The sequence below is a fragment of the Podarcis erhardii genome (assembly GCF_964252035.2).
Source record: "Podarcis erhardii genome assembly, chromosome: 1".
Lineage (NCBI taxonomy): Eukaryota > Metazoa > Chordata > Lepidosauria > Squamata > Lacertidae > Podarcis > Podarcis erhardii.
Genome location: NC_138497.1, coordinates 90553739 through 90579452, shown reverse-complemented (window position 1 = coordinate 90579452; position 25714 = coordinate 90553739). Strand labels below are relative to the sequence as shown.

At 41.0% G+C, this 25714-nt stretch overlaps 1 protein-coding gene and 1 long non-coding RNA gene across 2 annotated transcripts in view; both read left to right on the top strand.

Moving 5' to 3' along the window:
• CNTNAP5 (contactin associated protein family member 5) overlaps positions 1 to 15134 on the top strand; it is a 305914-nt gene extending 290780 nt beyond the window's left edge. Inside the window, exons 22-24 of the mRNA XM_081852594.1 lie at positions 3757 to 3975; positions 9157 to 9228; positions 11865 to 15134. Of these exons, the coding sequence (XP_081708720.1) occupies positions 3757 to 3975; positions 9157 to 9228; positions 11865 to 12061 (488 nt within the window). The 3' untranslated portion in view covers positions 12062 to 15134. The remainder of the gene's footprint in view (positions 1 to 3756; positions 3976 to 9156; positions 9229 to 11864) is intronic.
• Positions 1 to 24425, top strand: part of LOC309337183 — a 642870-nt gene extending 618445 nt beyond the window's left edge. Inside the window, exon 2 of the long non-coding RNA XR_014154137.1 lies at positions 21757 to 24425. This is a non-coding gene — a long non-coding RNA (uncharacterized lncRNA). The remainder of the gene's footprint in view (positions 1 to 21756) is intronic.
• The last annotated feature ends 1289 nt before the right edge of the window (positions 24426 to 25714 follow it).

The following is a 25714-nucleotide window of genomic DNA, read 5'->3' as shown; positions in this document are numbered from 1 at the left end:
TCTCCTCATGAGCTGTTATTTTTGTGATTCTTAGATGGTCATTTTGTAGCTGTGGCTTCATTGCAGCACTTTCCAGGAAAGCTGATGACTCTGAGTCTTTTTCCCTCTTCTGAGAAGCATCTTATCTCTGTGTGGGTTTAATGCACACATGTGTACATAATTATGCCTCATTCAAATATGACTGGAATCAGTTTTCATAGAAAGATGCTGCACTGACTTAGTGATGAGGGAGAAATTTGGTTCACATTTAAAGGTGAACTTTAATTCACATATTCTGAAACATAGCCATCCTTCAAAATTTGCACTTCTCCAGATTTTGCAATGCTGTCCTCCAGCCATGTAGTGTGTACAAAACTGTATTTACTATGGTTAAATGTGCATAAAGATATTGGTGAAAATAACAAAGAGAAAAAAATGAACTGGGGAAAATTCCTTGCAAAAAATGTGTGTATTGGGATAAATTTTCATGAGGACTTTTTGTTTTTAAATTGCATTGCTAATGCAATGTGGAAGTCTGAAGTTAAGACTGAAACAATGAGAAATTGAGAGAAACTAAAAGTGACCAATTTGCCCTGCCCTAGTCTGCACCCACCTTTAAAGAATGAGGAACAAACTCAGAACCATTTGTATTTTTGCTCCCCACAGCGGTACTGAGGATATGGCCAGTGTGCCTTCTAATTGCAGACTCACTTCCCACAGAGCCCCAAGGACCCAATTTTATGTTTAGTGGCTGTGCTCGGAAACAAGTATGCCTGAGGCTGATTGTTTGCCTGGCTTGTGTGCTCCAGTGCAGAAATTCATTGCTAATTACTATGCCTCTCTCTTCTAATTTGTGAGTGAGCCAGGCAGGGATCTGCAGTCACCAGTTGGAAAGGGCAGTATGAAGTCTAGCTATTATATTATTAATTTGTATTGGGTGGGCATACCAAACCTACTATTTGCACTGGAACTTCATTCTGCTAGGCATACAGCTTTCCCAATAAGGAACTATGGAAAGTGCTTCTAGTCTGATTTCAGTCAATGCTCAAACTTTCTACAAAAGGCTTGGGAAGAATGTGAAGTGACCAGATGGTTAAGGCTCCTGTCAGTGCTCCTTAGTGTGGGTCATGTTCAGACAAGGGTATGCAGGTGGCGCTTGGTCTAAATCACTGAGCCTCTTGGGCTTGCTGATCAGAAGGTCAGCGGTTTGAATCTGAACAACGGGGTGAGCTCCCATTGCTCTGTCCCAGCTCCTGCCTACCTAGCAGTGCGAAAGCATGCCAGTGCAAGTAGATAAATAGGTACCGCTGTGGTGGAAAGGTAAATGGTGTTTCTGTGCAGTCTGGTTTCCAACACAGTGTTCCGTTGTGCCAGAAGTGGCTTAGTCATGCTGGCCACATGACCCAGAAAGCTGTCTGTGGACAAATGCCGGCTCCCTTGGCCTGAAGCGAGATGAGTGCCGCAACCCCATAGTCACCTTTGACTGGACTCAAACGTCCTTTACCTTTACCTTTAGCTATTTGTTGCCATGCCCATTATCATAGAATCATAGAATCCTAGAGTTGGAAGAGACCACAAGGGCCATCGAGTCCAACCCCCTGCCAAGCAGGAAACACCATCAGAGCACTCCTGACATATGGTTGTCAAGCCTCTGCTTAAAGACCTCCAAAGAAGGAGACTCCACCACATTCCTTGGCAGCAAATTCCACTGTCAAATGGCCCTTACTGTCAGGAAGTTCTTCCTAATGTTTAGGTGGAATCTTCATTCTTGTAGTTTGGAACCATTGCTCTGTGTCCGCTTCTCTGGAGCAGCAGAAAACAACCTTTCTCCCTCCTCTATGTGACATCCTTTTATATATTTGAACATGGCTATCATATCACCCCTTAACCTCCTCTTCTCCAGGCTAAACATGCCCAGCTCCCTTAGCCGTTCCTCATAAGGCATTGTTTCCAGGCCTTTGACCATTTTGGTTGCCCTCCTCTGGACACGTTCCAGTTTGTCAGTGTCCTTCTTGAACTGTGGTGCCCAGAACTGGACATGTTTAACAATCTAAACAACACACACATTTCCTGTATCCATGCTCCTGAGCTTTAATGTTTGCCTATGATGTGGTCAGTAGCCCTCAGTATACTTTTAAAAATGGTTTATCTAAAGAAACATCCTGCTTAAATCTGTTTAGAGACATATGTAGCAACATTCTGATAAGGAAGGGCCACCAAAAGAGAAGAAATCCTTCAAAAACTTCAGCAATGCTAGCTTGTTGCAACAAACTCTCGAAGAGTCGTGTGCCACATTAAAAACAAACAGATTTATAGTAACATAACATTATAAAAATAAGCACAATAAAAAGCTGGTGCCACAATAAATCTGTTGGTCTTTATATGTGTCTTTAGAAAGCGGATTCTGCCTGGGCTTTCTCCCTCCAGTGGTCCAGCCTACAGCTGCAATGTTCTGTGATTGCATAAGGGCAGTGAGGTCAGTGAGTTTGTGAGTGATTAATAAGAATGGGGTGTGAATGATTAATGCTTCGCACACCCCCAGGCTGTAGCAGCAAATGAACATGACATCTTAGGCAGTGGCATTTTCACCTCTTTGCCATTGGTATTCTCTTATAGGGCACCATGGAGCCAGAGGTGCTGAATTTGAATTAATATGTAAAACTTTAGCCCCCTGAAAACTTATGGTTATTAAATATCCTGGAATGGGTTATTGCAAAAGGAAAGGTCAGTGGCTTTGGAGTCCCAGTGATAATAACATCATCTTCATCCAAGGTGGCACCTTCATTATTGGAGCACTGCACTTTGCAAGTGTCAATGCTCTCTTGCATCTATAAGTCATCTTACAGAGTCACCACCTCCAAGAGATTTCTTTGATTTTGTGTTTCAGAGTAAACATGCATAGGATATTGCTGTAAGAGTGGTGAACAAGAGATTGTCTCCCCAAGAGAAATGGGAGAAAAAATAGTCTAGAGGTGCTGCAGAAGACTAGTTTTATTTTTAAAAATAACATGGCCCATTTTGAGCTTTACAGCTTGGTTTTTAAAGTGTATTTCCCTTTTCCAGATCTTTCAAGAGTGAAGGTTTCCTTTTTCACTTACATCCTGTCTTAAATAATGGGGACAGCCATAATAGCACAAGCAGGAGCATAGCCGTGAATCAGCAGGGGGAAAGTATAGCCGTTATCAGAGACATCAAGGATAGGTTATGTAAAAACCCATTCCTTCATTCCAGAGTCAGCAGTTGCCACGGAAAACAAATCTCGAGCAGGCACTGACTGTGGGGGTTGATAGCCCCACAACATCTGGAGGGCCCTTCATTGGCTATCCCAGACTGCTGATGTTAGGTCATATGAAACTTAACTCCAACTGATTATGTTCATATAGTCCTAATTTGGGGGACTAGAAGCATTATTCCAGGTTTTACATTATGCATTTATGTTGATTGTTTTGCACATCCCACCCTCACCAAGGAGAAGGCTAGCTGTGCTATTTCTCTAAGCAGAAGTGGTGACTATCAAACAGTAGAACTCCTTATGATAGCAGATGTGGTCAGTGCTTTTTTTCAGCTGGAACTCGCCAGCTCAGTTCTGGCACCTCTCAGGTGGGTACCACTGGCATTATCAGAGAACAAGGGAGGTGTTGATGCTGAACTCACACACCTCTTTTTCCAGAAAAATAGCACTGGATGTGGTTAAACTCACTTATCTCAAATGCTTTTTCTTTTCTTTTATATACAAAAAGCAAGCAAAATAACCTCAGTTTTCTTTGCATTTTACAGATAGCCAGGGACTAGATCCAGAAGTCTCCAAAGCAAACTCCTTTGGGTTCATAGGATGCATGTCATCTGTCCAGTACAACAACATAGCTCCCCTGAAAGCTGCTTTACGGCATCCCAGCATAGCACCTGTGACAGTCGTTGGTTCCTTGTCTGAATCAAACTGTAGATCTTTGGTTGAAGTCGATGTAAATACAGCAACTACAATATACTCTTCATCAGGTATGTTCAACAAACTGTTCAGGATGTTTGTTCAATAGCATGCCGGTTTGATGGTTCTACTTTTAATTAGAAAATGTTGAGCTGTGTAACAAAAAGAAAGGGGTATTAGTTTCCCTTGGTTGAGACTAGGGGACCCCAGTATCATCCAGCTCAGTAAATCTGAAGCATGCAACTAGATTTATACTAGTTGAAGTCCTTCATATCTTACCAGTGGATTCATGCAGGCTAACTTCCACTATTGTAAGTGACTGGCTGAGATTAGGAAATGGAAATGAAATTTCTGCAGGTTTCATGAACATGTGCAAGAGTAATAAGAAACATTTCATTGAATTCCCAGTTGGTTTGTCCATGAACTGTTTGGAAGGTCAGAAGAAGAAGAAATTAATAGCTTTGGGCTTGCTCTACCTATGAGAAATTGCACCCAACTTGCCTTCTCCCAATGAAATAGGGAGAAAATGATATCACTGCTGCCTCCATATGCAGGTCCAATACTTATGTGATATTAGCAGCTCTGATAGCAATGACCTCTTCTCACTATTTGTATGACTGTAGCCCTGAGGACCAATCAGTAAGCCATTCCCTTGTGCTCCTGGTCCTTGTGGCAGAGAAATAAATACACATGTGCTGTGTTTTTTTGACACTTCTGCAGAACAAATGAATATCATCTCTCATGCTGCCAATGTTCAGAACAGGAGTTTAATTATAAGCGTAAAAATAAAATTTAACAGTAAGAAATGACTGCTAATATATACCCTGAGAAATGGAGGAGAATGAAATTGATGGGGCGTATTCATATTGGAAAGGGCCTGGATTACAGGGCAGAGATTGCCACTAGAGCTGAAATAGAATTGAATGTGCAGCAGGTTTTTTTAACTATTTATTTCTATGAGATTAACCACACACACTCACCTTCTCAAATTAGGCATTCAAGGTGCCTTAACAAAGTAACAGTACAATATTGGATCAATGATCAAAACCAAAAAACATCCATCCATAAAGCAACAACAGTCACCAAAGCTGGTCAAAAGCCTTAGGGAGGGGCTTTCAAACCCTTGGTACACCCACTGGAAAAGCCAAATGCATTTCAGGTATCGTAAGGTCCTAGCAAAATAATGGTAAGAATGAGTGGAAAGATCGTAGACTGGTGGTCACATTGATTCAAGACATTGTGTTATGTGTGGGTGTGCATTTTGTCTCTGCTTGTCTCTTATTCTCTCTGGTTTTAAAGAGAGTCATATTACTTGTTGATGATGATCCCAGCAGTTCATTTCTTGCCTGCAGTCATTAAATAGCCCCCTGGGAATCTTAAGTGTTTTGTATGTTGGGAAGGAAAACACATTGTGAAGCTAGTATTTGTATCACCATAGATGGAGGGATGAAAATGGCTGCTCCTAGATCACTGTCATACAGAAAATATTGCAAATATTAATGTCATGGTTGGCAATTTTTCAAATGATCTAAAAACAACAACCAAGATTTGAAATTATATATGAGAAAACCAGCTGAACAGAATACAGCTAAACACCACAATTCATCTAGCAATTGGTTGTTATTTGGCTCTCTGCATAATAGATTTGCATGCAAATTGTCCACACTTTGGAAATAGCAATTTAATAATATTTCCTAGATTATTTTATTTCAACACTATTTGCATTTGCACCAGATCCCCATTTTATCGTGTCTTGTACCTCAGACATTCCGCAGGAAACAAGCAATGTTATTCACACCCTGCAAAGTGAAAACAAATTATGAATCACTTCCCCTTTGGTGAATATGTTCCTCTTTATGTGCTGCTTTTAATGTCCATATTGCCTTGTTTCAGCTGTGACTTACTGGGGAAGCATATCTTGTGTGGACGCACTGGCAGCATCACTGAGTGCTTTTCTGGGCTTGTGTAAATAAAACATTCATTCTCTCTCTTCTTCTCTGTCTCTCACACAGCACCCAAGTCTGCTCTTGCTTGCTTACATCATAGATGATAAAGAAAATGCTAAGATTATATGGTCAGAAGATATCAGCTGACATGACAGCTGAGAGAGAAAGCACACTGGCCGCAACATTTGACTTGTAAACACAGCACTGGGCAGCAGCCCAGTCTATTTCAGAACCACTCTTATGTCTTTCAATTTGATTCATTATCTGGGACTGAAGCAGATCTTTTCAAAACAAAATGCTGGCTTCCAAATCACTATAATGGGGGTTTCTGTGTAAAGGCTTGATATATATCAATTATAAAAATAAAAGGTTTCTTATTTTTTTGCCAAATTTTGTAGGCATGGGCATCTCTTCTTTGGGGATGAAGCCTACCAAATATCAGAACCATAGCTACAGTAGTTCACCAAGGACACACGTTGCTCTTTTGTGATGAGTACAATAGTAATCAGGGGGTGGGAGCGAAATAGAACATGGATCCCTAGGAAAGACTAGGTTGGGGAAAATTTCACACTTCCCAGTGTGCACCCTGTTACCCCAAGGGTCACTGCTGTGGATGGGCTTCTCCTCACCATCACAAATTTTTTGGGGTGCATCCTCTTCTCCCTGGGAGAGAAAGAGATCTCTCAATTGACTTGTATAGAGGAATGGAATGTGGGAAAAGAGCACAAATGTCCAGGAAACATTAGGGGGCGGTGAATGCCACCTTTCCAACAAGGAGTCTGTTACCACAAGGGTCATTAGTGGATGTGACCTTCTGTCCACCACCACAGCCTATTGGTGATACACATCCTTCTCACTGGGAGAGAGAGGGAGGAGAGATCTCATATTGCCTTGCATAGGAGAAGGGGTGATAGTGGTGGATATTCAGCAATCAGCATAGATTCACTGCATCATATTGTTTTATTAATGGCAATTTGCTTTGAGAGGAACGGCAGGATGGCATTGACACACACAGGTTGAATGAAGCTGACTAACATATACTCCATTCAGCCAGCCTGTCCATCATTAAAGTCAAGTACCTACTACTTGTGTTAGAGCAGTCTTTGAAATATAGAATACAGTCCCTTATGGTGACCTTTGGTAAAATCATCTTGGGAAGTAATATCTATTTTAAGAAGAGCATTCTACTAAAGTCTTATGTGAAACTGTTCATTTCCTTGACTTCAGAATTTCCCTGGGCTCTACTGGGGAAGTGCCTTTTGTTACTTACCATCTGCTTCTCAGCAGCAAACACCTCTTTGTGCTTCCCTAATCTCATTTTTAACTGAGTGAATCATAACCCCAAGAAATGTTAAAGCTTGTCAGCCAAAATTCTAAACACAGGCATCTCAACTGCTTTTTAGCTACATAAAAATGATTCAAAGTTACATATATTTAAATACATATAGATAACTGCATTAAAATATTCAAGGAATAAATGTTTTAAGCACCTTGAAATACAATCAGACCTTGGTTTTCGCATGTCTCGGTTGCCGAACATTTCGCCAAAAACCTGGAAGTGAATGCTTCTGTTTTCAAATGCGCCTTGGAAGTCGAATGGCTTCCGAGCCACATTTCTCTTTTTTCCCCCATGGAACTAGCTGACAGCCCTTTGATCCTCAGTTCTTGAACGTTTTGGAAGTCGAACGGACTTCCGGAATGGATTACATATGAAAACAGAGGTTCCACTGTATCCAGTGAGGTTTTCCTATTAGTGCAAGGGCTAACATTTGAAGGGCACATGAGGTGGCGAGAGTAAGGGGAAGCTCTGTTGTGCAACAGTCCTTGGATGAAGGGGACAACTTCATGTACAATCCATAGTTTGTATGTTTTAACTTCTTTAGCTCAGGTAATTTCATCTTGCACAACAATGTTTTTAATGCTCTTTCTGGAGGAAGAACCTTTGCCATTGGCTCACCCCCTTTCACACACTATTTGAAATTAACTATTCATTAAGACTTAATAGTTGGTGTTGTGTGCTGAACCCTCTCAAAAGACTAAGAACATATGTGTCGTGTTACCAATAAAGAACAGATGGAGCTGGGGTTGAAACTAGTTGATCCTTTCCCATCCTCAAGTCCCTTTGCAACTGGGCTCGTCTCATGACCAGATGATCAGTGAATGGTGCGGTAAATGACAGTAACCCAGCTTGAAGAAGTGTCTAAACACAGCTTGTCTCGATTTGCAACACTTCTCATTTGCTCATTGTTGGTGTAGCAGAAAGTTCACAGGTAGAAAATAGAAAGCTAATGTTGTTTGCAGTAAGAAGACAACATATTGTTATGAAGAGGAAAAGAAATGACCAGGGGTTGCATCTAGTGTAGCACTAAGTAACTTGTTCCATCTATGCAAGCATTTACACTTGCCCAATGGAACTTCCTCCCACTGTGCACACCCAAATCTGTTATACTGTTTCCTCATATCCTCTGGAGCAGATTTGGGGTGGGTGGGGGTGCACGCAAAAAAGTTATGTTGATGGGACACACCCCAGAATTTTTATTCTTTGACCCTCACTATACTTTCCGCCTATGGACAGATTTTCTTCTGGTCACTAAGTGGTCAAATTAAAACTATTCCCACTAGGAATCTATCATTCTCTGTCTCTGCTCCCATTTTGTGTCACCACTCCATAACTTCTAATGCAATAATACTGAAGAGGATACACATCCAACATTTTATAACCAAATAATTCCACCCCCACAAGTAAAGAATCAAACTGTCATAATCCTAGCTAAGCCAACAGAATTCATTATATTACAAGGCAACACACAGTTACAACTATCTGCTATTCAGCCTTCAGTTTTATGAAACTGGTATGTATCCAAATACCTGTCACTAAAAACTGGCAGGAACATTTTTATAAACACCATATTGTCTAAAAGTGTAATCCTTTGCATGAATCATAAGTCAATCTCACTGTGTTAAATGGGGTTTTGTCCCAAGAACTGTAATGTGTTCTAATCAGTTTGCAGTCTAATTGTATGTATTTTGCTGACACTAGGGTGTATTTTTTTAATGGCGCCTCTTTCAGTATTTCCTTTCTCTCCTTCCAGCAACTTGCACATTTGTCTTTGTTACCTTCACATATTAAAACTCAGGAGCAGGAAATTATGGTGTTGCTGGTCTAGTCATTTGCTGTGTCACCAGAAATTCTGGATATTTTTAGCCCATTGGACCAGGAGAAGTCCTTGCTTGGGCTTCTGCTAGTGGGACCCATTAACTGAATCCAGCCCGTTGCATGATTCTTGTATCCTTAATGAATTTCAGATCCCTTTGGGAAGGCAGATGAGAGAGAGCCACTCACCAATGCTGTCAGGAGTGACTCAGCTGTCATTGGAGGTAACCTATTTTTTTCTTTAAAAAAACAAACAAACTGAGCGAGAAACACTTAAGAAAAAAATGTTAAGGAAAATATATGTAAATAAAATACAAAGTTCTTTATTAAAATTATCACTGGGTTGTATACAGTATAGCACTAAGCTGAATGTTCCATCCCCCCCCCCCAATTGACCTCCTAAATCCATTTTGGGGACTCTCCCAACCTCTAGAACAGATTTGGGGACATTTTTTTTGTTTAATGCTACCCATTGTAATAAACTCTCTACTAATAAATCCTCAATAATCCAGTACTAATAAGTCATGTAACAATATCGGCCAAACAAGCTTTGACAAAGTCTTCATCAGGGAGTTATCAAAAACAGAACAATTTGATGGGCTTTGACTTCTATAGTCACTTAAAGGAGGATTACAAAACATATAAAGAAGTTGGTTCTATATGACATGAGAGAATTTTTCAGGTCTCCTTATCTCAAGCTGAATGGGGCTTTGTACACCAAAACAAAAACCTTGAACTTAGCCCGGTAGCTAATACTTGCAGACGAATCCAGTGGAAAAACAAAATTGGATTAACTTGTGTAGATTATTTTTCCAGAGTAGCTGCATGGAGTCCTAGATTTGCCTGCACCTTTATTTAAAGCTGCTAGAAAGCCCTGAGATTGGTGCTGGCTGACTAGAAGTCAAATGGAGATCTTGCTCAGGGGAATCAATCCCACTCTCTTCTGACATGGTAAGAGAAGAAGCAACAGAAGTCCCAAAATTAGATGAAGAAGCCTAGTATTGGAAATAGGAAAGACTCCAAAATGATTCTGATATATGGGTGGGATGGGCCTGAGCTGTAAAGGAAAGAGAGCTTGAGAAAGCTCAGTGACATCTTCAGTACACTGTGTCAGTGAAAAAGACAAAATTTTCAAAAATTATTAAGAAAGGGATTGGTCCTAACAAAGGCAATTACAGTTCAACATTATCAAGCTACCATCTGCCCAGTCTTAGAATACTTTTCCATTTCTTTATTGTATTCTATAGGGTAAAACCAAGGAGGTAGCTATACAGCTCGAGCCATTTCAATAGTCTCATGGGTTTCTTGAGAAATCACCAGCTTTGTCTTAGCCCAGCCCTATCTCAACACAATGTTAAAAGTCATCAAACTTTATGACCCGATGGTCTTCGTAATTAAGAAACAAGAATTACAATACCCATGAAAGAATAATTAAATTAGAACCGTATCCATTAAATGTGACAGTCCCAATCCAGTGGATTAAGCACCCACTTGCAGCTAGAAAAACATGGAAGCATGAAAGTCTTAATTCCTTCTTTTCATAGAGATTTTGCTGAATTTGTCTCAGTTGAGCCTTTTCTTGGGGTTTCCCCTATATTTTGGCCCAAAAGCTGTTCCACAACTTAGAGAGATCTGCTGACAAGTGCCTATTTTGGTAAAATAGAGGGGAGAGTTCTCATTTGGACTGTGGTGGCTTCTAGTAATGTTGCTATGTTGTGAACCGCCCTGAGATCTATGGATTAGCTAAACCAACCAAAACCCAAACCATTGCAGTGTTTGACAGCCCAAACCATGTGGCAGCTACCACTTGCTACTCTAGGAACACAAAAGCATTAAAAGGTAAACAGGTAAAGGACCCCTGTAAGGTTAAGTCCAGTCAAAGGTGACTATGGGGTGTGGTGCTCATCTCACTTCAGGCTGAGGTAGCCAGCGTTTGTCCACAGACAGCTTTCTGGGTCATGTGGCCAGCATGACTAAACCTCTTCTGGTGCAATGGAACACTGTGACGGAAGCCAGAGCGCAAGGAAACGCTGTTTACCTTCCTGCCACAGCAGTACCTATCTACTTGCACAGGTTTGCTTTTGAACTGCTAGGTTGGCAGAAGCTGGGACAGAGCAATGGGAGCTGACCCCACTGCATGGATTTGAACCGCAGACCTTCTGACCAGCAAGCCCAAGAGGCTCAGTGGTTTAGACCACAGCGCCACCTGTGTCCCTAAAACAAAAGCATTAATGATTTGTGTTCAAGTGTCTTAATGGACACAGGACAGTTTACCCCCAACAGAAGGAAAAGGGCTATAGAGATTCAATAATTTATCTGGTGAAACAGCAATGAAATCTTCCCCAATGATGTGTGTTGTGTATCAGCACTATTTGCTGATATGGCCATAATACAAGGTGCAGTGCAATGAGATCAGGCACCATGAATTTCAGGTGCTGCAGAACTGTGCAGTATAAGCAAAATCTGGAGTTTGAAAACCTCCATGAGCTTTGCAGTGTGCTGTGACTTGCTCCTGACTGATCTCTGTGTTGTTGAACAACTACAGCACTCTGCTTTTCCTCAGTGGAGGCTGGTTCCTTTGATTTCAGTCTGTCACCACCCATCCCTCACCTGCCTGCCTTCTTACCAGTCAAAGGGTGGCCCTGACAGTCAGCTTCCTTCTATTCTATCTCAGTTTTGCTCTTGTCCTTGTGCAGCTCAATAGAGAAGAGGATGAACCTGGAATTAGTTGGCTCTGCCTGTCATTAGCTCTCGTTCCAATTACTGTTGGCCTGCTTATTTTCTGCAGTGCCAGCCCCAAGAAGCACTAGCCGCTGCTGCTTCTCCCTTTATGATTTTGCTTTTTTCCTCTCTTCCTCAGGTGTTATAGCAGTTGTGATCTTCATCATCTTTTGCATTGTGGCTATTATGAGCAGATTCCTTTACCAGCACAAACAGACACATCGGAGCAGCCAGACAAAGGAAAAGGAATATCCAGAGCACCTTGACAGTTCTTTTAAGACTGATGTTGACTTGCAGAACACAGTGAGCGAGTGCAAACGAGAATATTTCATCTGACAGACTCTCCAGCTCCATGTTACACTTTGGCATTTCTTTGATTATGATGGTTATTATTATTATTATTTTCTTACCCATCCATTTCTTTTGAATTTCCCCACCCTTTTGGGAAGAACCCACTTTGCACAGAGGAGATTGGCAGCAATGGCAGTGCCTCACTCTCTTTGTGAAACCCACCACAGTTAACGCCTAACAGTTCAAGCAACTATACATTCTACCTAAGTTCCACATAACATGCATGGTTGACTGTTTGTTTCCTGGATTTCTGAAATGTTGTTTTCTGGACCCATTTAACTTGCCATTTCATGTCGGACCTGAGCGATATATACTAGAGGTAAAGTGTACAAGCTAACTATGTAGCATCACGGCTATTGCAACAAGGTAGTGGGAAAGACTAAGACCAAATTATTTCATATCTTTAATTGTGTGTTTAAAAGGGGAAAAATCCTCCTGTCTTTTGCAAATTGGCATAATAATTCTGTTTCATGTTGGTGGTGCTGTGTTGATTTTGCAAGCTGAGGATCTGGAATGATTTTGCCCCTTCTCCATATCTTTTAACCCTACCTTTGCGTCCCTGTTATTATTTTATTGTAGCTTTTTGACTTCAATATTCTCATTTTTAAGGTACCAACCTTGATTAAACAACAGCACTGAACAATTACAAAAATAATTCCTGGGCCAAGAATTATGCCCAGTGAATTTTGTCACTGTCAGGGGGGAGAGTGAAAATGGCCTCTGCAGATTTTTGCAATCTTTGGGCAGTAGAAAAAAACTAATATTTGTAGTTGTGGAGTGTCTTAACATGATAGTGACTAGATGCCAGAGGGTTCCAGACTTTCTTTTTTACAGAAATAATCTATAAAACTGCCTAGAGGCAGTTGGCCATTTTCTCTCCCTCCCCTTAAATTTTTTTCCCCTCCCTCATAGTACTAGGACCTGGGGTCAACCAATGAAGCTGAATGGTGGGAGATTCAGGACATACAATAAGTAGTACTATTTTATCTGTACATAGTTAAACTATGGAAGTGACAAACGTAAGTTGTAGTGATGGCTGCCCACTTGACTGGCTTTAAAAGTGGGTTAGACATATTCATAGAGGATCATGCTAAGAATGGGGCATCGTGCTCTGAATACCAGTTGTTGGGGATGGCAAGCTAGAGAAGACTATTGCGTTCATAACTTGCTCATGGGTTTCCCATGGGCATCTGGTTGGCCACTATGGGAGACAAGATGCTGAATTATATAGTCCTTTGTTCTGATCCAACAGGGCTCTTCATATGCACTTTATGACATAGTTATACCTAATGTACTTTTTTGTTTGCAATGAGGAACGGTGCCAGGCTGCTGCTTATTGCAGATACCTTACCACTTGAAGTGGTGGCAAAACTTTCATAAAAGATGGAAACCCTCTAAATCCTTGTTTCTATCATACCAGCCCCCCTCAGCCCCTGAAAAACATTACAATTACATTTTATTTTTTTGGCACAACTTACTCCAAAGCTTATGCTTCAACTGCAACTTCCATCACATAGGGTTGGCTAAAATCAGTACCTTCTATGGGAATATAACACTAGTTGAAGCATGAAAATGAGCAGTTTTTAGGTTTCAAGGGTTTAGGTGCCTGCTACATGTTAGGGCGCCCCATAAACCCTGACTGGAACAAAAATCTTAGCGATGCTGTTTAGAATTGATACTTAGTCATAATCTAGTGGCAAAGCATTAAAAGTAGTGGGATCAACCATTACTTTGTATCTATTCACTTAAAGCCAATTCTGTATGAAATTAAGCAAAAGACTGGGCTTGAAACAGAAAAGTAGATGATGCAGGAAACTGGTGCTGCATTTTTTCCTTCCAATTAATCTAGAATTTCATGTTGGCATATTAAGAGTGTTCCTTTGCACCACAGGAAAAACTGTAGGGCTGTGTCCTTTAGCTCCCAATTCACTCTTACATCCACTGACATCTCAAGAATGACAACCAAGAAACAGTGATAGGATAGAAACAATCATTAATGAGATTTCCAATAGAGAGTAGGCAGGCATTTTGTATCCCACCTGAAGGTTTTGGGAAAGTTTGGGTTTTATCTGGGGTAAGTGATATATATTCTAGCCCAGGAGGATCTGCAGTATCCTGTGATATAGTAAATCTCTGAAGGTGGGTTTGCTCATTGGGTCTGCTCTAATGAGAACCAAGCTACACAGTCCAAGTTTGACCAAATTACTCTACACAGGATGGGCAAGAAAGACTCTAATTTGATGTTTTAATTTGATGGATAATTTCTCTCCCTCCCTGCTGTCATCTTCAGCAGCACTTACCCCTCCCTGAACCACAGAACTGAATTTGAGCTCTTTATTCTATTAATGTCTCCTTATAGCTATGATTGTGATGTTGTAACTGCATGCATTTCCCTTTCTGTTCTGCTGTCATTCTTTAGGTAATCAGATCTTTCAAATCAGGCAGGTTCCCTCACATTACGTGCTTCAGTTCCCCATTATTCCTCCTATGGTTTAAGCAGCAAAGATTGTTCTTCCCCAAAGTGAAACAGAATCCACTGACTTAGGACTCTTATCACATCCTAGGTCAATGGTCACATGAACTTTCCAATAATTTGTTGCAGATGACAGTGATCAAATAGGGCTTCTAAGTATGCCTTACTTATACTGAGAGGTGGAATTCACAGTAGATGCACTGAACTCATAGATTCATGCTAGGAGGAGAACTGAAAGGCAATTTGGGCCTGATGCTCAGAGTTCTGAAAAATCACCCTTTTGTCCTTGACCATAATTAGAAAGGAAGTTTTCCAGCCTTAATCCTGCTGAATGATCTGTGCACCAACCACTCAACTTTACAAAGCACATTCAATTGAACCTAATGATTAGCTCCTTACAAGCAGCAACCTTTATCCTTTTTGTTTCTCTGATCTTTGATTATTAGAAGTTTCTTTAGCATGACAGGAGTGGTTCTGATGACACTCAACAGAGGCACTTATGCCTTTTTAAAGTGTCCCTCTTGCCAATGAGATTTTCCACCAACAGTTTCCTCTCCCTCCCAAATAAAACATATCTGTATTGCATTCTGAGTAAATTTTTGAAGGGAAGGAGAGGGAGAGCGACCCAAACAAATCCAGGAATTAATGAGTCCTTTTCTCTGTCTAAGGACTCCACATTTTTCCTCATTATTTTGACTGTTCTTTGGCCGAGTCATCTTATTTTATATGATTTTGCTAACAGGGAGCCATTCATTCGTAACCTGTTTAATTGCATTCTGAAAAGGGGAAAGGCAAGGCAGTGGAATTCACGTTTTTATTTCAATAACTTTGCTCCCTATAAATTATTGTGCCATATTTTCCCGTTACTCAACACAGCTGTTATAAATCACCACTTTGCTCTACTACATATTCTTTTCTTCATCTCGATATAAAAGTCAGCCTAAAGTGTAGCAAATTTAGCCCCAAGCAGATACACTAATGGGATGAAAAGAGAGGGTTTGGGGAATAAAGCAGAGCTGAATCATTATGCAGGGTATGGGCTGCTTTTCACTATATAGGAAATCAGGGGTCTCATTCTTGCCAAAAATATTAAGCTTTATCAGTTAAAAACAAAAACTTGAGGGAAAGAAGGAAAGGGGGGTGAAGTGTCATTACAAAGCATGCAAAGGTTTTTTTATATAAAAAAAGACAAGGGGACAATTTTTGCTGGAACTGCAGCACATGAGGAGGAGCGCTTTAACCCCTTACATCCCCAACCATGATAGCAGTGAGAACTGTCCCCACTCTCCTGTTAGCCTTAGGAAAACAAGACCCACTGGTGCCCTAGTTATGAACAGCTATCATGGTTAGAGCACACATTCCCACACAATAGCAAAAGACGCACCCCCCTGGTGTCAATAGGACTGCTGACATCCACACCAGATGTGTGAATGGAAGGCTGCTTCAAGTATGCAGATCTCCATTGCTGGATTGAGACATGAGTACATGAATACTACCGTTTCTGTCCATTTCAGTCACAGAGTTTGTGGTTTCTAATTGACAAATTTGAAAGTTTTTTGTTTGCTTGCTTTGTGAATGGGTAGAAAGATATTGCCATCCCATTCTATGTATACTTGATTTAGTATTCAATCTTCAATCTTCCCTCCATGTCTGACTGGACTCTTGAAGCTCCAGGGCTGCTACTACAGCCACAGTTTTGCCACACACAGCTGTCAGGGTGCAAGTGGGGTGGGGGCAGCCTGAGGACAGCAGCTGGACCACCTTGAGATCCAATGGATCCGGGGCCTGCACAGCCCTGCCCCTTTTCCGGCCCCTGGAAACACCATTTCAAGGCTTTCCACTGGCTTTTACCAGCAGGGATTCCACCAGTGGTGCTTCCATCCCCCTGGACATTCAGTGAAAAGAAGGGGATGCTCAGTACCATCAAAGAGACACTAGTGTCACTCCTCAGGCAGCAGCTGATAGGTCAACAGGGCTGATGGAGGGACACTTCCACCCAGTTAAGCCATCCACCCCCAGTCAGGTGGAAAACAGGGTTGGATTGTTCTGACTGAAGATTAAAAAACCCTTGAAATTACCAAGAGTTCCAGAACAAATGAACAACTTGGGCTCAAATTACTAGGAACTAAGCCCTATTGAACACAGTGTCTTCCTTCCAAATAAGAATTCAAGCAGTCTGTTAAATCAGCTTTTAGGGTCCTTAACTGCCTATTTGACTGCATTTCCTTTACAAACAGAACTGAATCCTGGCTTCTAAGGGAACAAGATTATATGCACATATATTTAAATCTGACGGGCTTTTCCCCTCATACCTGCTTATCTTAATTTGCTCACTATAAAATTGTGTTTTTTGTGTTGTTAATTGCAGGTTTTCTTGTATAGGAAAGCAACTTACAGCCCAATACACAACTCAGTTAAGCAGAAGCACTTGGATTCAAGTTTAATTAGCCCTATTGAAATCAATAGAATTAAATCAGTATAAATCTTAGTAACCCTGGTTTCACTTAGCTGGGCTATAGATCAGTTGCCCATTCCACTGAAGGGTGGTATACCTCCTGTTTGTTCATTGGTATCACTAGACAGACAAATGATCCTAATGTTACTAGAGACAGCTTGAAATCTGCTTCCACCTTATGCCTGCAGGCTTGCTAATTTGACACGAAAGAGACTTGGGCCCTCATTCATATGTGAAGCAAATCAACATTTATATCAGGAATGAGGATATTAAACAATTTTAGTTTAGTAGAACAATTTTTAGCATGTTTAACTGTATAGCAGGAATGAAGAACCTGTGATTCTCCAGATGATGTTCTCATCTTCCCTAACTAGTCTCATCTCTGCTGTTAAAAGATACCTGGGCCACAACCCCTTTACGTATTTAAGTTCAAATGCTTTTTGAATCAAGCTGTCCACCCAGAGCAAGCAAACCTCTCCAGGAGAATCCTTTTGTTCACAAGAGAGCTCTTGAAGCTTGCAAACTGATGCCTTAAAATATTAAGTGCTGTTACTTCAGGCCTGTGGTGTAGATGAATAGTCACATATTGGCGGTCCTCTTGCTTTGTTGCCTGCAAAAATGGATGTGTGTAGGAACTGAGCACATCAAGCATCTATCACACCACAACACAGGTGTTGTGAACTGCATTAAGTCCTTGTGCACCAAAGGTTCTGCCCTGTAGTGGACAGCAGGGTGGAACAGTGATGCTCACCTGACCTCCAGTTGCCTGGATCACTGCGACATACCAAGGAGGAGGATATAAGGAGCAGTGAACCTTGGTCCAATTTGGCCCTCTCCCTCCCCATTTTGGTATGCATGACCAACCAGTAGGAAGGTCAGGTGAGTGCTGCCACCCCACCCCAACCCCTCATCCATTACTAATTGGATGCCTTGTAGAAACTCCATTCAGTTCTCATGAATCTCCTTGGTGCATACCAGTCTTCATGCCATTTTGGGGTGCTTTCCTTAACTTAAATGATTTGAAGAACCTCTGAAGTTGTTCAAAGGAACGTAGGCTGATCCAGATAGCCAGTTAGTATATAACTTTTTTGGAGGGGGGGGGGCTTGCTCAAGGCGAAAAGAGTTTTCAACGTCACCATCATAAACTCACCCTTTAGTTTTGTGAATTTAACTCATATTTTGGAAACTGTACAATGACATTCCCTGTCACAATGTGGGTGCGTAGTCAAGCTCTAGATACTTGTTCTAATTTATTGATTTTATGCTTTTACACTCAGCTTTCCAGGGTAAACCTTCATAAGGCAGCTAACCAGAACATCTTAAGTGATACAATATGTCAGATTTAAAAAAGTAATTAAAACAGCCTCCCTAAAGAATCTATAACATTTTTAAAAAAGTTAAAAGCAGTTAAAAATTCAAGCAAGCATGAAAACACTGTAGTCCAATGAAAAGTCGAGCTAAGCATAAGTTTTAAGGTCTGCATAACAACTGCTAATGGAAGAGCCATAGACAGTTCTCAGGAGAGGAATCTGAAAGATGTGAGGCTACAATTGAAAATGCCCCTTCTAACATCATAGCTCCTAACAGCCAACCAGAGAAAATGGCCTCTGCAACTGATCTCAGAGTTCAGGCACATTCACATGCGTATAAGTCACAATACAAATTGATGACCCCGCTGCAATTTAGACTAAAAAATTAAGTGGCCAGCCATGTATTCTGCAATAATGTAAACCGTACAGTAAGACTGAATTTCCTTCCCACTTTCCCAAAAATATTATCTCCACTCAAAAATCAGGTCTGTTTTCCACTGTTTACATTGATGAGGAGGGGGAACTTCTCTGAAGTTTTTGAAAAGGGACTGCCACTTACCTCACTGAGGCTTGCCAAGAATTGAGGCCAGTGAGAAGCCTCGAGAGAGAGAGAACCTAACACCACTCCCCACCAGCCACACTTCCCAGCACGCCTTGGAAGCAACATGGCACAACCTGGTGCAGTGTCACTCTCAAAGCATTCCAATATGTTCATACAGCAGGAAGTTTAAGTTTAAAAAGCAAACTTTATGCTCACTTCATAAAGTTAAGGTAAGACACAATCTTCTTCCAAAATATTCGGCTAATTTTTTCTCAACACACAATTTTTTTTGGCAGGGATATTTCTCTTTTTTTAAAAAAAAAAAAAAAAGTAATATTTATTCAAAATTTCAAAAATACATAAGTATATAAAAAAGGATGAAAAAAGAAAAAAAACAGGAAAATACAACAACAAAAGATAAAAAGGAATAAAATTTCTCACCCACACAGCAAATAGTAAAAAAAAAAAAAATGAAATTTGAGTATAGCTCTGGTAAAATTGGCCTTTATATATATATATGTTCACTGAGCTACATCTATTCAGTTTAATAAGAGCCTGGTTCATAAATGAATATTGATGCTGAAGACATCAAGTGATGGGTTGCAGATGGGGGTTGTGATTTACAACCAATGGCAGAAGTTAAATCACTTGATGTCACCTCCAATGCAGTCCTTTTCAAGAGAACCAATTTGCAGACCTTGCTGCCAGTTAACAAGTAATAAGAAATCTATGAAAGTACTTGGACGTGTACATCTTCTTCATGCTGCAGGTCATGCAGGAAGCATTAGGAAAAGGGATCAAAAATAGGAGTTCCAAAACCATGATGCCATTATAAAAATGTATTGCGATACTGAGAAAGCTATGCATAATTCTGGCCGTCATACCTCAAAATGGACCAGGAACAGGTGCAGCAGCAGAGCAAGACTCCCTGGAGAAAAGGTCTGAAAAAAGAGCCAATTTGGGGGAATATGATAGAGATGCATAAAATTATGCATAGTGTGGAGAAAGAGGCTAGAGAGAGTTTTTCTTCCCATCTCATAATAATAATACAACTTAGTGTTATCCCATGAAGCTGAATTTTGGAAGATTCAAAAAAAAAAAAAATGAAAGAGAGATACTTATTTACACAGTGCATAGTTAAACTATGGAATTTGCTGTCACAGGTTGTAACCATTGCCTACCAACATAGATGCTTTAAAGAGCAGTTAGACAAATTCAGAGAGGATAAGGCTATGCAGCGTTTGTCATCATGGTGCCTGTAAGTTGACAGGATCCAATTACCTGTCACTAGGGAACAACAGTGGGGGGATGCTATTGTTTGTGAGCATCTAGTTGACCACTGTGAAAAATAGGATGCTGGATGCAATGCTAGTTCAGATGTGGTCTTGGGTCTAATACAGCAGGACTTTTCTTATGTTCCCTGTAAAGTATCTGGTACCTTTGAGACTTTAGGTTGCTTGATCCAGTTCCTATTAATGTACTTATACAAAAATTTATGGAAATTGTCAGCTGGGTCACTTCCACTGTTCTTGCTTTCTTTTAAAATTCCCATTAGTTTTGCAGCTATAAGGTTTATTTTCAAAGCTTGCCATCTCAGTAAAATGGCACAGTTTGCTATTTACCTCAAACAGTAGGGACAGAAGGGTTAAATTATTTCCTTTCCTCTTGATCACTGTGAAGAAGGGATAGCAAGACATTTGGCTAAATAGATTCTTTGTGAATTCTGCCCCAAAGCAGTGAGAATTAAACAAAAAGGAGCACACTGCCTGAAAAACAGCTGTAATTTGTAAATTACATTGACTCTGCGGTGTGATCATTTTACAGGGCTTCTCTCTTGAAGTTCCCTGCAGACTAATCTTTATTCAGGTCCTCTTTTATAATGGAGAGCTTCCCCAGACCCCAAACAATTATTTATTATAGCAAGCACACTGTCAAAATCTAAAACCAAACAGTTTAAGTTAACTTTGGTCATAAAAGAAAAACAACCCAATATTGCATAGCAGAGGCAGAGTATTTTCCCAGTGAACTATGGTTAAGGATGCAGATACACTATTAATTTGACTAGCAAGGTCCTTGCCCAAAGGCACAGAAGTGTCTTCAGCAAGGGAAAGTGGGCTGAGCCACTTGCAACTGTCAAGTGGGATCCAGGAACCATGCCAGAGGTCAGCGTTTAGAGGCGGTGTCATGGGGGTTGGCAGAGTCAAAAAAGGAAGCCTTTATATCCCTTCCTGCTAAGGAGAACCAATAACCAGTCTCGATGGGTGAAGCCACTCTCAGTTGGACCCTTTCATGCAAAGGGATCTGTGTAAACCCATATCCCTGGTGAGGCAGCTGCCCACAGAGTTACAACATCAGCCCCAAGACAGTAGCCAACACTTTGCCACAACAGTACCACCATTCTTACTTTGCACTGAGTACCCAAGAAGATCAGAGGCAACGTGTGAGAATTCTGAATTTACATGCAACCTCTTATTTACAAGGCAGCTGCCCACAGAGACACAGATTCCCAGTTATCATCCTAGCAGCTCTTTGCAGGTCAGGAAATAAAACTACAAGCTGGTCCAGCATTCTAGATATAAAGCTCCTATCAATAACTGTTGGGCTTCGCTGAAGAATCACTGAGTGAGGGTGGAAATCTTTATAAACCCAACATGAAAATAACCTAGCTCTTTGTGCCACATACAGTGGTACCTCGGTTTAAGAGCAGCCCTGTTTACAAACGATTCGGTTTATGAACTCTGCAAAACTGGAAGTAGTGTCCTGGTTTGAGAACTTTACCTCAGTCTAAGAATGGAATCCAAATGGTGGAAGGGCAACGGCAGCAGGAGGCCTCATTAGGGAAAGCACACCTCGGTTTAAGAACGGTTTCAGTTTAAGAACGGACTTCCAGAATGGATTAAGTTCATAAACTGAGGTACCACTGTATTATACAGAGGCTGTGAGTTCCATTTCAAAATATTTGACATAGTCATGTGGGTGTGCTGATTCCTTAACCTTGAATAAGTTAAGAGGTTGCATGTAAATTCAGAATTCTCACACGTTGCCTCTGATCTTCTTGGGTACTCAGTGCGAAGTAAGAATGGTGGTACTGTTGTGGCAAAGTGTTTGTTACTGTCTTGGGGCTGATGTTGTAACTCTCTATAGCTGGGGTGTGTATGAGAATCCATGAATCCAAACACATCTGTGTGATTTTTATTGACAGTAATGTTTGGATACATCTCTTCATGCTACAGTTTAAAGGTTTTTTTCCCTAAAATCTCACAGGCATCAAACCAGAGAAAGCAGCTTGAGGCTTTGAAACTAATACAGATTTCCATGACTCATTCCTAAAAGGACATTGATATAGGTTATCCTTATAAGCACTTGAGAGTCCTAGGGCCATTTTTATAATAAGATAATAAGAACATAAAAGTCCACCTAGTCTAGCATTTTGTATCTAAGAGTGGCCATTCTGATGCCTCTTAGAAACTTACAAGCAGAGAATGATGTTTGATCTCAATATCTGGTAGCCAGAGATATGCTAACATGGAATATTTCCTAGTGCTAACATAGATTGCATCCATGAGTTTTAGCAATTCCACAGGATATGTAACAAAATCCCCAAAAGTTCTGCTCAATTCAATGGTACTTAGTTCCCAGTAAACATGTGCAAGACTTGCAGCCCAGGTCATTTCTTTTTATTTATATCCCATTACACCGAAAGGAATCTACAGCAAACTAACAAATCAAGGAATCCAGCCATTACCAGAGACACATGGGATCCAGCTAGAGGGGAAACTACAGTCATGTTATTCCATTGCTCCATTTGAATCAGAATGCAAAAATTACTGAAAGCAAAATATTTCAGGTGTCACATTATGGGGGAAGTACAGTGGTGTATGTTCAGACTTTCCCAGATAAGGACCCCAGAGACTGGCTGCTTAAATGGCCCAGGCATGGACCTAAGGGAAGCCCTCCTGCTCTGCCAGCTCTGCCCCCTTGCCCAGCCCACATCCAAACCTGCACTCCCATTTGTCAATCCTGGGTGCAGGGTTGGTCCAGCTCCTGATAGTTGATGCGGGCTTATGCCCCCACCGCCCATCCAGACTGGGCATCGATCCTGAGCCACCTTCGTTGGGGACTTTGGAGGTGCCTCCACTGTCTTGCAACGCCTCCGCACCAAGAGGGTGAGCAGACTTGTCAGACTCATCAGCTCATGCCATCAGCAGTGCTGTTGAGATAAATGGAGCTCTCAAACCAGTCATGCGACTGGAGAGCTACTGAAGATTTTGTAATCTTGTAGTCACATCCATGAATGAATTTGTGCATGTATTTTCTCAGTCCCAACTGAGAACCCAACCAGAACTGTAGTCTACTGTTGCTGGACTACAGCTCCCATCATTTCTTACTACTGGCCATGCTGGCTGTGGCAGATGGGAGTTAGAGTCTAAAGACATATGGAAGGACCACAGGTTCCCCCATTCCTGTTGTAGGTTTGCATTAATAAGAACAGAAATGAATCCATATATTGCAGAATCTGCTACCACAGAAACAAAGCAATTGGATGCTGAAAATCAACTGCTTGTCTCAGTTTAGGTGTTGTTTCTTAAAATCTGTATCTGGCTCTCACATGCCTGAGCTACTCCTAGTAAGGAAGGCTATCCAGTTTTCTTTTCTGGCTCAATTTTTTCTAGCATAGCTAAAAAAATTACAAACTTAGTCAAGTGCTTATCCTAGACCTTAAACCTATTGAATTGTTGACACATCTATCTAACACAGATTGGTGGTTGCAAATCTTCCATATCATTACATTTTGCTATTATCTGCTGCACTGGGGCCATCAGGAGTGTCTTCTTTGTCTAGATTACTTTTTCTTTTTCTTTTTTTGTAAAACTGATCTTGAATTCTGAATCTATTCCCAAATTCTGAAATTTTGTTTTTAGTTTTCCAAGTATCTGATTTCAACGAAGGAACAACAAACGTCATCTGAGACAACAGCAAAAGAAGAGTCACTTTGGGCATTAGGTGAAGCCAACAAAGCAGGGAGCACAAACACCTAATGCTTTCTGTTCTGTGCTTTCCTTCATATATTTTCCAACACCTAACTTCATATTCCAGATTGCAAGATGTGCAAATTCCCAAGAAAATGACAGTTTCCCTATCTTGTGGCAGGATGAGATATGAAGGTTGAATCTTGCATGGTACAGAAGTGCCCAGAGAACAGGAAGCTTGGAGATGCTGTGCTTCCCATTTCCTCTGAATTGCCGAATGTCCAAAGCCACACTAAAAAGCACATTAAAAATACACAGCACATGCAAAATAGTCTTTCAGTTACACTAAAATATATGAAACCAAAATGCAACTAACTCTTTTCCCACTGTCTGCTTTTCAAGGTAGAAATCCCCTAGGATGTTGCCTCAGTCCAAGTCAGTTTTGTAGACCATGTACCATGTCTTAATACACTGTATGGGGATTTAAAAAATAGCCTTAGCTTTTTTGTTTTCTATGGTTCTTGTTGTATAGAAAAAAGACTTAAACTGTAAATAATGTATATTTAATAAAGAGAGCCTTTTGTATGATTTTGTGTGGAAGACCAGCGCCTCATGCCATGATTCTTTTTTCATATATAAAGCAGGGGGGAGGGGGGGCTAATCCTGAAAAGTGGTTTCATTCTGTTCTTGCAGGCAATTAATTATTGCAGCAGGAGCAATGTTGTGGACAGTAATAAAATGTGATGCTCCCACAACTCAGATTTATTGATTTCAAACACTGCTAAAAGTGCTGTCACAGGACATTTGATCACTGCACAGCATTCCTGACTCCAGTAACTAATCATGGTTTGCAGCACCTGCCTCTGAAGTGCATGAGGGCAAATGTGTCGACTTGATAAAAGTCAGCTCGGAAGATCTGTTTGGGGTCTGATTGCAAGGCACCTCCTGGAGCACAAAGCAAGAGCTGCTCTCCAGACTTGGTGTCTCTCTGTGTGACACTTCCACTTACTTTCACTTGCCACACTCTTGTGTGAAGAATGTTCAGTATCACACATAGAAAGCTGCCTTATAACCAAGTCAGACCATTGATCCATCAAGCTATGTACAAGCTAGGCTGACTGGCCGTGGTTCTCCCAGATTTCAGATAGGGTTCTCTCCCAGCCCTACCAGAGATGCCAGAGATTGAACCTCCGACTTTCTGCATTGTTGAGCTACAACTCTTCACTATTCTATGATTTCTATCTCATAGGCACATATTTTCATTATACAGTGGTACCTGGTAGTCAAACGGCTTGGCTCCCAAACAAATTGACTCCCAAACACCGTAAACCCAGAAGTAAGTGTTCTGGTTTGCGAACGTTTTTCAGAAGCCAAACATCCCATGTAGCTTCTGCAGTCTCCAAATAAGTGCAGGAATCTCCTGCAGCCAATTGGAGGCCTCACTTTGGTTTTTGAATGGACTCCCGGAATGGATTAAATTTGAGAACCAAGGTACCACTGAACTACAAATTAATAAACTATCATCAGGGAATGGGTAGTGGCTTAGGGCCACAACCCTTCTAAGGACAATTACCAAGGGTTAAGCAAGATGTGGCATTCATTTTTGTACCCAACTGCCAGCTACCAGGAAGAAATCTGCACAGCAAGGTAAGCAAAGGCACTTGAGATTCAGTATGTTCTCCAGAAGCAAGTTGCACTGCAGCACAGGATTTGGTGTCTCAGTTTCTAATGGTAGAATCAGCCCTACTTCTTGAAAATTTATAAAGGGTCATTCCCCCACCCTCAGCCTTCCACTGTTGGCCAAAACACATATAGGGGTTCACATCAGAACCTAAAATATGCTGCGATATTAGAAAAGGACCAGGAAAAAAAATGTAAGGCAACAAGAA